Here is a 12,522-nt window from a genome sequence, read left to right on the forward strand (position 1 = left end):
TTTCGATACGTATTGAGCAAGGCAATTATAATTTATTTTTATTGCATCAAAAACATAGTATTAGAGAGAGACAGAACACATGTATATGAATGCTGGAGATAAGAATAAAAATAGCTTCCAGGGTTGTGCTCCTATTATTTATTTTGTGCAAGAGTTTACACAGTACTATCACAAAGAATGTCTGAAAGGGAATTCCCACGCCCGTGATTGTGCACATGGAAGGACATCTTTGGCTTTGGCTTTACTTTCCTCATGCAAACCTCAAAAACAAGATGCTTTAAACATCCCTTCTGACGGCAACAGGGCACTGTAGGATTTGGCTCCATGATATACAATGGTGGCACCTTCAACCTCAGCACAGCTACTCCCATACCTCTTGGATCAGAACAATCATTCCACATCTAGCCCCCTTCCATAAAGGTCATAATCTTTGTATAGGATGTATGCTTTAAGAACAGGTGGAAGAGGAAGTTTCTTCATCGTCAGGGGCTTCCGTGACCTCTCTAATCCCATACATTTCCTTATTTTCAGGCGGCACAAATGCTTGAGTGGACGGGGATTCTCTAGAAGACAAAAACAAAGTACTGTAAAAAGAGGAAGAAATGGAATGAAAACCATGTCCAGTTAATTTATTGACTATTAAAGAGTTCTGGCAAAATTCAGCTCATGGCATGGTCCATATTACATACAGCTAGCACATTAAGTGATTTCAAGGACATAAATCACACCCAGTGCTGTTTTAAGTTCTTCATAGCAAGGATGTATTGAATCTAGTTTTTTCAGTACTACCTGTTTTCTTCCAAAGGCATATTGCCTCTCTTTCTGGCATTAGACAATTGCCTTAGAGACCCTGTTCAATAGCTTAAATATTAACTTGTGGTACTGTGTTTATTTATGGTACTTATTACATAGATCAAGTGATGATGAAAGCAATCATTCCCCTTGGGTCACTATCCTTATGCCATTGCTTTCTATGCAATTCATCTCCTTACCCTCACTTGAGATAGGAGAACACACTTTCTTCCATCCTGTCCCCAAACCTTCATCCAGACAGCCCCGCATACTGTATTCAACCCTCCAGTTGGGTTTTTTGCTCTGTTTAATTAAAAAAAAAAAAAACACCCTTGTTCTCCTGATCTCAAATATAGTTATTGTTGTTCATTCATTTAGTCGTATCTGACTCTTTGTGACCCCATGGACCAGAGCACACCAGGCCCTCCTGTCTTCCATTGCCTCCCGGAGTTGGGTCAAATTCATGCTGGTAGCTTCAATGACACTGTCCAACCATCTCATCCTCTGTCATCCCCTTCTCCTCTTGCCTTCACATTTTCCTAACATCAGGGGCTTTTCCAGGGAGTCTTCTCTTCTCATGAGATGCTCAAGTATTGGAGCCTCAGCTTCAGGATCTGTCCTTCCAGTGAGCACTCAGGCTTGATTTCCTTTAAAATGGATAGGTTTGTTCTCCTTGCGCTCCAGGGAACTCTCAAGAGTCTCCTCCAGCACCACAATTCAAAAGCATCAATTCTTTGGCAGTCAGCCTTCTTTATGGTCCAGCTCTTGCTTCCATACATCGCTACTGGAAAAAACATAGCTTTGATGATGAGGACCTTTGTTAGCAAGGTGATGTCTCTGCTTCTTAAGATGCTGTCTAGGTTTGTCATCACTTTCCTCCCCAGAAGCAGGTGTCTTTTAATTTCATGGCTGCTGTCACCATCTGCAGTGATCATGGAGCCCAAGAAAGTAAAATCTGCCAGTGTCTCCATTTCTTCCCCTTCTATTTGCCAGGAGGTGATGAGACCAGTGGCCATGATCTTAGTTTTTTTTATGTTGAGCTTCAGATCATTTTTGGCACATTCCTCTTTCATCCTCATTAAGAGGTTCTTTAATTCGTCTTCACTTTCTGCCATCAGAGTGGTATCATCTGCATATTGGATATTTCTTCTGGCTATCTTAAATCCGGATTGGAAAACTGGAATTCATCTAGTTCTGCTTTTCGCATGATGTATTCTGCATATAAGTTAAATAAACTGGGGGACAATATACAGCCTTGTCATACTCCTTTCCCAATTTTGAACCAATCAGTTGTTCCATATCCAGTTCTAACTGTTGCTTCCTGTCCCACATATAGGTTTCTCAGGAGCTAGATAAGGTGGTCAGGCACTCTCATTTCTTTAAGGACTTGCCATAGTTTGCTGTAGTCAAAGGCTGTTGCATAGTCAATGAAGCAGAAGTAGATGTTTTTCTGGAACTCTCTGGCTTTCTCCATAATCCAGCGCATGTTAGCAATTTGGTCTCTAGTTCCTCTGCCCCTTCAAAATCCAGCTTGTATTTCTGGGAGTTCTCGGTCCACATACTGCTGAACCCTTCCTTGGAGGATTTTGAGCATAACCTTGCTAGCGTGTGAAATAAGTGCAATTGTATGGTAGTTGGAGCATTCTTTGGCACTGCCCTTCTTTGGGATTGGGATGTAGACTGATCTTTTCCAATCCTCTGGCCACTATTGAGTTTTGCAAACTTGTTGGCATATTGGATGTAGCACCTTAACAGCCCCATCTTTTAAGATTTTAAATAGTTCCACTGGAATGCCATCACCTCCACTGGCCTTGTTGTTAGCCATGCTTTCTAAGGCCCACTTGACTTCACTCTCCAGGATGTCTGGCTTATGGTCAGCCACCACACTATCTTGGTTGTCCTAGATATCCAAATCTTTCTGGTATAATTCCTCTGTGTATTCTTGCCACCTCTTCCTGATGTCTTCCGCTTCTGTTAGGTCCCTCCCATTTTTGTCCTTTATCATGTCCATCTTTGCACAAAAGGTTCCTTTAATATCTCCAATTTTCCTGAACTGATCTCTGGTTTTTCCTTTTCTATTATTTTCCTCTATTTCTTTGCATTGTTCATTTAAGAAGGCCCTCTTGTCTCTCCTTGCTATTCTTTGGAAGTCTGTGTTCAATTTTCTGCAACTTTCCCTATTTCCCTTACATTTTGTTTCCCTTCTCTTCTTTGCTATTTGTAAGGCCTCCTTGGACAGCCACTTTGCTTTCTTGCATTTCCTTTTCTTTGGGATGGTTTTTGTTGCTGCCTCCTGTACAATGTTACGAGCCTCTATCCAAAGTTCTTCAGGCACTCTTTCCACCAAATCTAGTTCTTTAAATCTGGTCTTCACTTCCACTGTGTATTCATAAGGGATTTGATTTAGATTATACCTGGCTAGCCCAGTGGTTTTTCCTACACTCTTCAGTTTAAGCTTGACTTTTGCTATAAGAAGCTGATGATCAGAGCCACAATCAGCTCCAGGTCTTGTTTTTGCTGACTGTATAGAGCTTCTCCATCTTTGGCTGCAGAGAATATAATCAATCTGATTTCAGTATTGCCCATCTGATGATTTCCATGTGTAGAGTTGCCTCTTGTGTTGTTGGGAAAGTGTGTTTGTGATGACCAGCTTGTTCTCTTGACAAAACTCTATCAGCCTTTGCCCTGCTTCGTTTTGAACTCCAAGGCCAAACGTATCTGTTGTTCCTTTTATCTCTTGACTCCCTACTTTAGCATTCCAATCCCCTAGAATGAGAAGAACATCTTTCTTTGGTTTCAGTTCTAGAAGGTGTTGTAAATCTTCATAAAATTGGTCAATTTCAGTCTCCTCAGCATGGGTGGTTGATGCATAAACTTGGATTAGTGTGATGCTGAAAGTTCTGCCTTGGATTCATATTGAAATCATTCAATCATTTTTGAGATTATATCCCAGTACATCTTTTCCCACTCTTTTGTTGACTATGAGGGCTACTCCATTCCTTCTACAGGATTCTTGCCCACAGTAGTAGATATAATAATCATCTGAATTGAATTCGCCCATTCCTGTCCATTTTAGTTCACTGACGCCCAGGATGTCAATGTTTATTCTTGTCGTCTCCTGTTTGACCACATCCAGCTTCCCAAGGTTCATAGATCTTACATTCCAGGTTGCTATGCAATATTTTACTTTGCAGCATTTGAATTTCCTTTCACTTCCAGGCATGTGCACAGCTGAGTGTCCTTTCGGCTTTGGCCCAACCACTTCATTAGCACTGGAGCTACTTGTAGTTGTCCTCCGCCCTTCCTCAGTAACATGTTGGACACCTTCCGACCTGAGGACCCATCTTCCAGTGTCATATCTTTTAGCCTTTTGTTTCTGTTCATGGGGTATTCTTGGGAAGGATATTGAAGTAGCTTGCCAATTCCTACTCCAAGTGGGTTGCGTTTAGTCAGAACACTCCACTATGACCTGGCCATCTTGGGTGTCCCTGCACGGCATAGCCCATAGCTTCTCTGAGTTACCCAAGCCCCTTCGCCACGACAAGGCAACAATCCATGAAGGGGACAGGAATGAAGAGGATTTACTTCCCCAAACAGAGTTACAAGGAAGTAAATCCTCTTTATTTTAACCAGGTATCCTTAAGATTAAGACATATTGGAAACACATTTTCAGTGGAATAAACTTGTCTGAGCTACATATTTACAGACCTGGTTAAAAAATATATCATTTGTTGCCTTACTAGATTACCTTATAGAGCCAATAATGTATATATTTACCTAGTATGTCACGAATCTCTGCCCATTCTTTCTGTGACTCCAACACAAACTTGAGTTTTGAGCACAGGGGAACATAATCCATGTAATCTATCAAAATGCGAACAATGGGTCCCACTAAGTGTTTCATCCAAGGAACAGTAATAAAATCACAGAACTGAAAAGAAACGTATCTAGCGTTACCTTAAATCTTCTCTCAGATTCAATTAATAATAATTGTGCAACAGCTAAAAAAAATCAGAATAACAACTATGAAACAATTAACAAAAATAAGATATTGTGCAGGATTCAAAAACATATTATAGAAGACAAAGGAAAGTGAAACCACCCAAATATTATCTCATTTTTGTTTTGAGAGGCTAAAGAAAATACTTAAACAATTATAATGTCATAGTGCAGTTTCTAACTTCTTCAGTTCTAGGACAGTTACATGTTCTTTTTTGAGAGAAAAGAGAATGCAATGTTGTTGCGTTTCAGTGGTGGAAAATAAATACACTGGGAAGAATTCTGTTTGATGATTCCATCCACTCAGTGAACTATTGTGCGAGCACAACAACATGTATAGAGCTTGAGTATTCGAAAATATCCAGAACCTCCTTTTGCAAGCAAAAGCCTTGATGCTGTGAGCAGGCAGAATCTGTGATCACTGCCTGTGCGGTACAAACCAGAAGAAGAGATATGGCAGAGCGCCTGCTGATGGACTGTTCTAAGGGGCAGCTCAGTCCTCAAAGCAGTTCAATTTACATGCATTTAAAACTCACTGACAAGAAGATCCCACAGATTTTCTCTGGGGGCGTAAAACTGTTGTAGCTGAAGTGGTAATTTATGACCAACAATGAGGGTGGAGTAGTAAGATATCCCCTACTATAGACAGAGGCCAGCCCTCTTTGCTTTTTTGTAGCTAGGAAGCAAGACAAATGCCATGGTGTGGTGCCAACAGCAATGTCCTTAATCTTCTATTGTCTCTATGTAACTGTCATCACTGATTTAGGTTACCTAGTGACAGACACAACCTGTTTGTCCACATAGCATTGTGTATCCTGTTGTTGCTATTCTAATATTGATTTTTCCCTTAGTTCTACCTGTATTATCACTTCCTAGTGGGGCATTTCTTCTACTCCAGAATAAGATCAAGTTATACTAAAATCAATGGCACTAGATAGCCATGAACATAAGCATGACCTATGTCATTTGTAGGCAACAAGACCAGTTGATCAAAGTTAGGAATGTGTCTCTAAGCCCCCTTATCAACAGAGGCAAGAACATAAACTATATGTCAACATTTTCTTCTTGTGGCATGCTTTAGTTAGCACTTCAGCCTTGCTCTACATTTGGCCTTTGTCATTCTGGCTAAAAATAGAGAACGAGATAAATATTCATACAGTTCTTACTCCTCTTTCCTTTGGAACAGTCCATAGCAAAGTGTGTCAGCTTAAATTTAACCCATTCAGAGTTATGCACTTGAAAATGTTGATTAAAGGTCCTTCAAGAGTAGACTTTTGTTGTGCCTTCATCCCGGCTCATTGTACATGGAATGTGGGGAAGGGGATGGGACAATACTTGAGAAGGAAGTTTGTTTTTTTCTGCTCTGTAGGATTGGTTCCAGGCCAATGGATCCAAGTTAAAGAAAGGAGATTCCAGCTAACCTGTAGGAAGAACGTCTGAGCAGCAATAGCTGTGCTGACAGTGGAATGGACAGCCTAAGAAAATGGTGAAATCTCCATTGGAAGTTTTTACAGAGATGATGGATGCCTTTCTGTGAGGGATTCTTTTTTGGATTTCTTGCACTAGTGGATGTTCTAGACGATCCCTGGAGTCTAATACAGCCCTAGTATTCCACCATTGCATAGTTCTATGAATGATACATACTATCTCCTACTTTTAGCCCTCCTACTAGTATTTTACTACTACTTTTTTCTTTTCACAAAAAAGATCTAGTAAGTAAGAAAAGACATAGCAACTATACAAGATTTTTTGACTTCTAACAGTAGGAGCAATCCATCTGGAAAATCTCTAAAAATAGTAGAGAAATGGAGAAAAATATCAGGTAAAGTGCTTACCGGATTATCTTTAATTATACAAGATGTCCATCCAGGTAAGATTTCTTCCTCCGGCGTAGACCACACAAAAGAATTTCCAAAGATGTCCCCATGCATGCAGTCAAAACACAGATCCACACGGTATCCATGGTTAAGCAACAACCTTAGCATTGCCTCGTCATTCAAGGCATACTGAATGGCACTGGGAAAATGGGTGTCATTCACAAGGTTAAAGTAGCAGTTGACATTTGCCCCATAAGAAAGAAGCAAACGGACAATTTCATGGTTCCCAGCTCTCACCGCTACAAGTAGACAGCTCAGGGGATCTTTATTTGGATCCGCACCTGCTTGCAGTAATATCTGAGTCGAGAGAACATCGTTGTTGGAAACGGCAAAATAAAGTGCTGTTTTCCTCTCATCGTCGTAACTTTGTGAAATGCGCTCTGCCAAAATGGCATTGACGTCAAAATCATTTTCAATTAAAAGTTCTAGGCACTGTGGGTTTTGGCCTTCAGCTGCTGAGTGAACAGGACTATGTCCACTTTTCTGGATTGCTGTTCTGGAAGTAACTGGAATGAGGAACTTCAGGGCCCTGCCAAGAACAACAATAACAACAAAAGAAGGATGGTTGGAAAACACAACAATTTATCATGTTAGAAATATGAACCTTAGCACTTGATTCATCATAGGATATTCCTTGTTCAATGAGCAGATGTTACATGACTATTGGTTATACATAGGTCCTTACTTACAGGAGTGGTGGCAAAGTGTGGCCCTCCAAATATGGCTGGACTGCAGTTCCCAGCATTCCTTGTGATTGGCTATGCTGGCTAGGGCTGATGGGAGTTGAAGTCCAAGAACATCTGGACAATTGCACTTTGCTTCTCTCCCATCAGTGTTTTTTTTTTTTTTTTAAACATCCTTAAGGCTGGCAACTGCTTCTGCTTTGGAGGGCTATTGCTGGTCAAATAGGATATACCAGACAGAATGCACTTGGTAGCAGACAGATTTATTAAAGTATTCATATCCTTTTATGTCCCTATAGATCTCAGGTTCTCATGGAGTACATAATAGTAAGAATATTAAAGAGTTATACAATAATTAGAAATGACAGAATTAAAAACTGGGTGATAAGCCTAATGCAGGAGACCAGAAATCATCTTCCTTGCTTATGTTACTCTAGGATTCCGCATATATTAACACTGGTATAAAAGCAACAATACTGTCATCAATGTTTATAACTATGGCAATTTTTCAAGGAAGCACACTGGACCAAGAAAGAGAAAGGAAGCATACTCACAGATAATGCCCTTCGTATGCTGCTCTGTGTATAGGGAGGTGGCCTGCTTTATTAGGCAAATTACCACTTCCCCCATATTCCAACAGCAAAGCTATACAGTCTGGATTACCGCCACCAGCTGCTTCAAAGAGGATAGATGAGCCATCATCAGCTGTAGCATGCACATCACCACCTAGTGGAGGAAGGTAAACTCACCATTGAATTCAAACCAGCAAGGCCAACCATGTCTTCCCCTGTTTTTATTGATTTATTTTAAAAATGATCTCAGCATAGAATTTAAAAGAGTGAAACATGGGATATCTGCTACTTTCAGCAGCCAGCGTTTGTAAATTCAGACACAGAATTAACCAGGATTAAATACACACAGTGGGATGTGGTGGCGCTGCGGGCTAAACCGCAGAAGCCTGTGCTGCAGGGTCAGAAGACCAAGCAGTCGTAAGATCAAATCCACGTGACGGAGTGAGCGCCCGTCGCTTGTCCCAGCTCCTGCCAACCTAGCGGTTCGAAAGCATGCAAATGCAAGTAGATAAATAGGGACCACCTCGGTGGGAAGGTAACAGCGTTCCGTGTCTAAGTCGCACTGGCCATGTGACCACGGAAGATTGTCTTCGGACAAAACGCTGGCTCTATGGCTTGGAAACGGGATTGAGCACCGCCCCCTAGAGTCGAACACGACTGGACAAAAATTGTCAAGGGGAACCTTTAAATACACACATGCTTTTGTCCATATTTGTGAAGGACACTCTTTTAATGCATATTAAAAGTAACACATCACAGCTACCTCTATGTCACAAGTTGTCAAAGGACTGCTATCCTGATTCCCCACTCCAGTGTATTTAATGAACAGGAACAGTGACCGAGGGGTGGGTGTGGGTGGGGAAAGAGAACATTTACTCAGTAAATTTTATTGTATTTTCTCCTACTTCAAGATACACTAGGAAGTACATATAAATCACACTGCTATGTTCACACTACAACCCCATAAGGTAAATTCAAAATTAGAAATATTGTGGGTTATATTATACAGGAGCCCAGCTCTCTTACCACCATTTTATCTATTCCATTCACCTCAATGATTCTCATAATTAGCTCCTGATATACATCAAAAGCTATTTATCAATGTTTAGGTATATCCTGGCTAAGTAGAAACAAACAAACAAAAAATTCAATCAAGCTTTTACTGCTTTTAGTCAATAGCCGCTACAACATTCAAAGAACAGAAAAGACTCTTTAGAAATATCAGTGTATCTACATAAATAAATCCCAGTTAACTCTTCACAGTATACTCTGAGGTATTATTGATACTAAGGTTCCACCCCAATATAGAATTTTGGGAAGGAGAAAGTTCACAAATGCTTTAAAGCAGGTGTGAAAAGAAGACACCAGACCAGCCATTTTGTAGGAAATGACGTATGTTGAATACATGCTGTTATTAACACACCTTTATGGATCAGATGCTCTAGCACATCGCAATGGCCATATTCAGCAGCCACACCTAATGGGGTGACTCCATATCCATCTGTCAAGTGTACATTCCCACCATTCTTCAGAAGAAGAGCAACAATATCATTGCGCCCCTGTTTTGCAGCTTCGTGCATTGCTGACCAACGTCTTACACAGGGCTGGTTAATGGTACAGTTGTACTCAATCAGAGCGGAAGCCATCTCATATGAGCCCTGTCTAACTGCTGAAAATAATAATAATAATAATAAAAAGAGAAAGAAAACATTGTAGATTCTACACCTCAATGAAACAAACACAGTAAAATATTACGGTATTTTTACCAAATGAAAAAAAAGCTGCAGAAGATACAAGACAGGCAAGAATCTCAATGACTCCCAAAGTCCTTGGAACACAGGATATCCTTTGATTCAGGGTGCTGGGAAATCTCACACCTCCTGCCATAGCAGTTTCCCAGATTTTCTCTGACCACTTGGTTCAGGGTAATGAAAGTATTTTTAATTAATCCAACTAACATTTAAAATTCAATATCTTCACACCTATATTAGTAATAAAACAAATGTCACAATGGGGATGGGCAAAGTGCGGCCCATTGGCTTCATGTACTGACCATCATTTTTTTTAACCTAAAAAGGCCCCTTGTGACCTCTAAGGAGTACATGGAGAAATTTACCTTCTAGGAAGTACAGGGGGAAATTTGTCTGACTATTTTCAGTCTTAGGAGGGTTTTTTTGAAACCAGAAATCACTCCTGATAATTTCTAGTTTTGGGAAAAAAGCTCCCCTCAGGCAAAAATATTTCAAAAGCCCTAAAAACATGGTAAAAGTGTCCCACACCACTTAGGTGGGAAAAGCAGGCTTCAATGTCATGAAATGAGGGTGTACGGTGAGGGAGCAGGTGGACACCTTCAAAAGCTAGTAGGAGCCCTGTGTCATTTACAAGAACAGGGGGTGTTAGAAGAAAAAAATTCCTTTACTATATTTGAAAAATAAAAGTTCTAATGAGAAGAAGGAATTGCTATTTTACAGTTAAAGTTGCAGGATTAGAACAAACCTTATTGCTGGAAGAAGAATGGAGAATTTGTAAAAAAAATGAGACTGAAATACAAGAAGTACCGGTAGTTGAAATTTGAGGGAGTTATTTACAGCTTCAGGTGATAAGGCCTGTAATGCATGGCCTTATCCTCCATGGATTTTGTAACAAAATGATTTGGTGTGGGTGTCTGTCTAAAATGCTATATTTTGATTCCTAAGCATTAACATCATGCTTAGTTTGGTCCTCAGTATCCTTCAGTAAAGCTACTGCATTTGGTCTTGGTGGCTCAGAAAAGATATGGGCTCACTCCATAATTTGTAGGCGGGACGCTCCTCAAATACTCTGGCCACAGTTGGACTGCCAAGATGGCTATTATAGACTGAGAAAATTATGTGGTTTCTGGCCCCACAGTACTACCAAGGTGTGTGCAAGGGGTTTGAAAAGTAAAGGTACACCCTATCCTGCCGTGTTGTTGCAATGTGCCATTGAGTTGTTTTTGAATTATGGCGACCTCTCTTTATTTCTATACTGATGTTTACACATGCACTTAGGGAACAGATCAACACAGAGACAAATAGAAATAATTTAGAATCAAAGTAAAACAGAATGAAACATTACAGCATAGAATAGGCTAAATAGCCATAATTCATTGGATCAAAGGTTTGCACATTTATAAGTTTCCTTTTAATGGTCAGCTTTTGACTTGGAAATAACTAGTAACAAGCACGCAAACCAACAAACACACAAACAAAACTCACCAACCATTAATAAAACAATTACCTATTAGAAGAGGAGTTTCTCCTTTTCTGTTAGTAGTATTGGGCCACACCCTCTTTTCCAACAAGGTCCGGACATTTTCCACATAGCCGGATTTGGCAGCCAATGTCAAGGGTGTCTCTCCATCACAAGTCCTGTATTCCCACATAGTTTTATAAGTTGCTAGATTTAAGTTGGGGTAAAATTGCTGCATTATCTGAGTCACAAAAAAATTCAAATTACATGTAAAAAATTGTACAAATGCAGATCAAAAATATTTTTAAAATATAAATAATAGCTAGCTTATAAGGCAGTCCTAAAGTAACATACATGCTCTGGCTATATCCAACAGCGTAATTCCACATCCTATACTAGTGCAATCATTATTTTCTTCTCCTTCCCTAATTTATCTTTCTCTGGTATAAAAACCCTGTTGCAGAGTATCACCTAGCATCACACAGGTTTTTGGTTAGAGGGGGGTTACAAGACAGTGGAAAAATGGCCACTTCTCATAGAAGAAGCCAATGCATACTTTACTGCCTGCCACAAAAAATAAAGAAATAAATCTGGATATGACCTGGCTTCTTGCATGGAGAGGAAGAAACTTGAGGGTATCAATGTCTGAATGATAGCTTAGTTGCTGTGTATTCCCCACACTACCAAATAATATTCCTTCAGAAAGAGAACTGGCACTATTACCAATGAAAGCACTGACCATCCACTCAGTAAAGTCCACATGCAGAGCACTATGTTTTATCCACAATCTCCAGATCAGGACCTGTACCTTTTGTCTCTGTGATTCTGTCTAAGTTGAGAATATATGATTGAAATATATTATTAGATTTGTGAGAACACAAAATTATGTTTTCACATTTCGACTATTCACTTGATTTACTCAGCCGCTTTGTTGGGTTTCCTCTTCTATCCATTTGTTCTTGGCCTGGACTTACTGCTGTGTCCCTGGATTCCCAGTTTTAAAATTTCTGTCCTGCTCTAGCTGTCCTGTTTTTGCACCATTCCAGATTAATGGCAACCATAAATTTATCTGTTCATCAATTAGCCTTTGAGCCCATGTCCAGACTCTAAAATAGACTGTCTGATGCTGTCTTCTGACCTAGATTCAGATTGTGCTTCCTGCTTCCCAGGTGTGTTATTAGTCTCCTGTTCTGAGTTATTTTTCTTCCACACTATGTAGACCAGCTGACTGCTACTATGGGAACATGTCTATTTATGTACTTCAGAATCAAAGTGGAATTTAAAAAGTCAAGAAAAGGTTCTCATTCTTTTCTTTCCTGGAGGCATTGATTTGATCTATCATGTTTGCAACTTTTTGAACTCTGCTACCAGACCTTTGAAGTAACAAGT

General features: G+C 40.0%; 1 protein-coding gene across 5 annotated transcripts in view; it reads right to left on the reverse strand.

Annotated features, from left to right (window-relative positions):
* The window catches only part of ASB15 (ankyrin repeat and SOCS box containing 15), a 24,827-nt gene continuing 12,305 nt past the window's right edge, over positions 1-12,522 (reverse strand). For 2 of the 5 annotated variants that reach the window (XM_078376744.1, XM_073000560.2), the window contains 6 exons: positions 11,182-11,340; positions 9,347-9,592; positions 7,906-8,077; positions 6,627-7,197; positions 4,570-4,723; positions 1-563 (listed from right to left, as the gene is read on the reverse strand). In XM_078376744.1, the coding sequence (XP_078232870.1) occupies positions 391-563; positions 4,570-4,723; positions 6,627-7,197; positions 7,906-8,077; positions 9,347-9,592; positions 11,182-11,340 (1,475 nt within the window). In that variant the 3' untranslated portion in view covers positions 1-390. Of the gene's footprint in view, positions 564-4,569; positions 4,724-6,626; positions 7,198-7,905; positions 8,078-9,346; positions 9,593-11,181; positions 11,375-12,522 lie in introns of all 5 variants that reach the window. The other 3 variants (XM_078376745.1, XM_078376746.1, XM_078376747.1) reach the window with 2 other exon arrangements.

Source organism: Pogona vitticeps, chromosome 5, assembly GCF_051106095.1.
Source record: "Pogona vitticeps strain Pit_001003342236 chromosome 5, PviZW2.1, whole genome shotgun sequence".
Classification (NCBI taxonomy): Eukaryota; Metazoa; Chordata; class Lepidosauria; order Squamata; family Agamidae; genus Pogona; species Pogona vitticeps.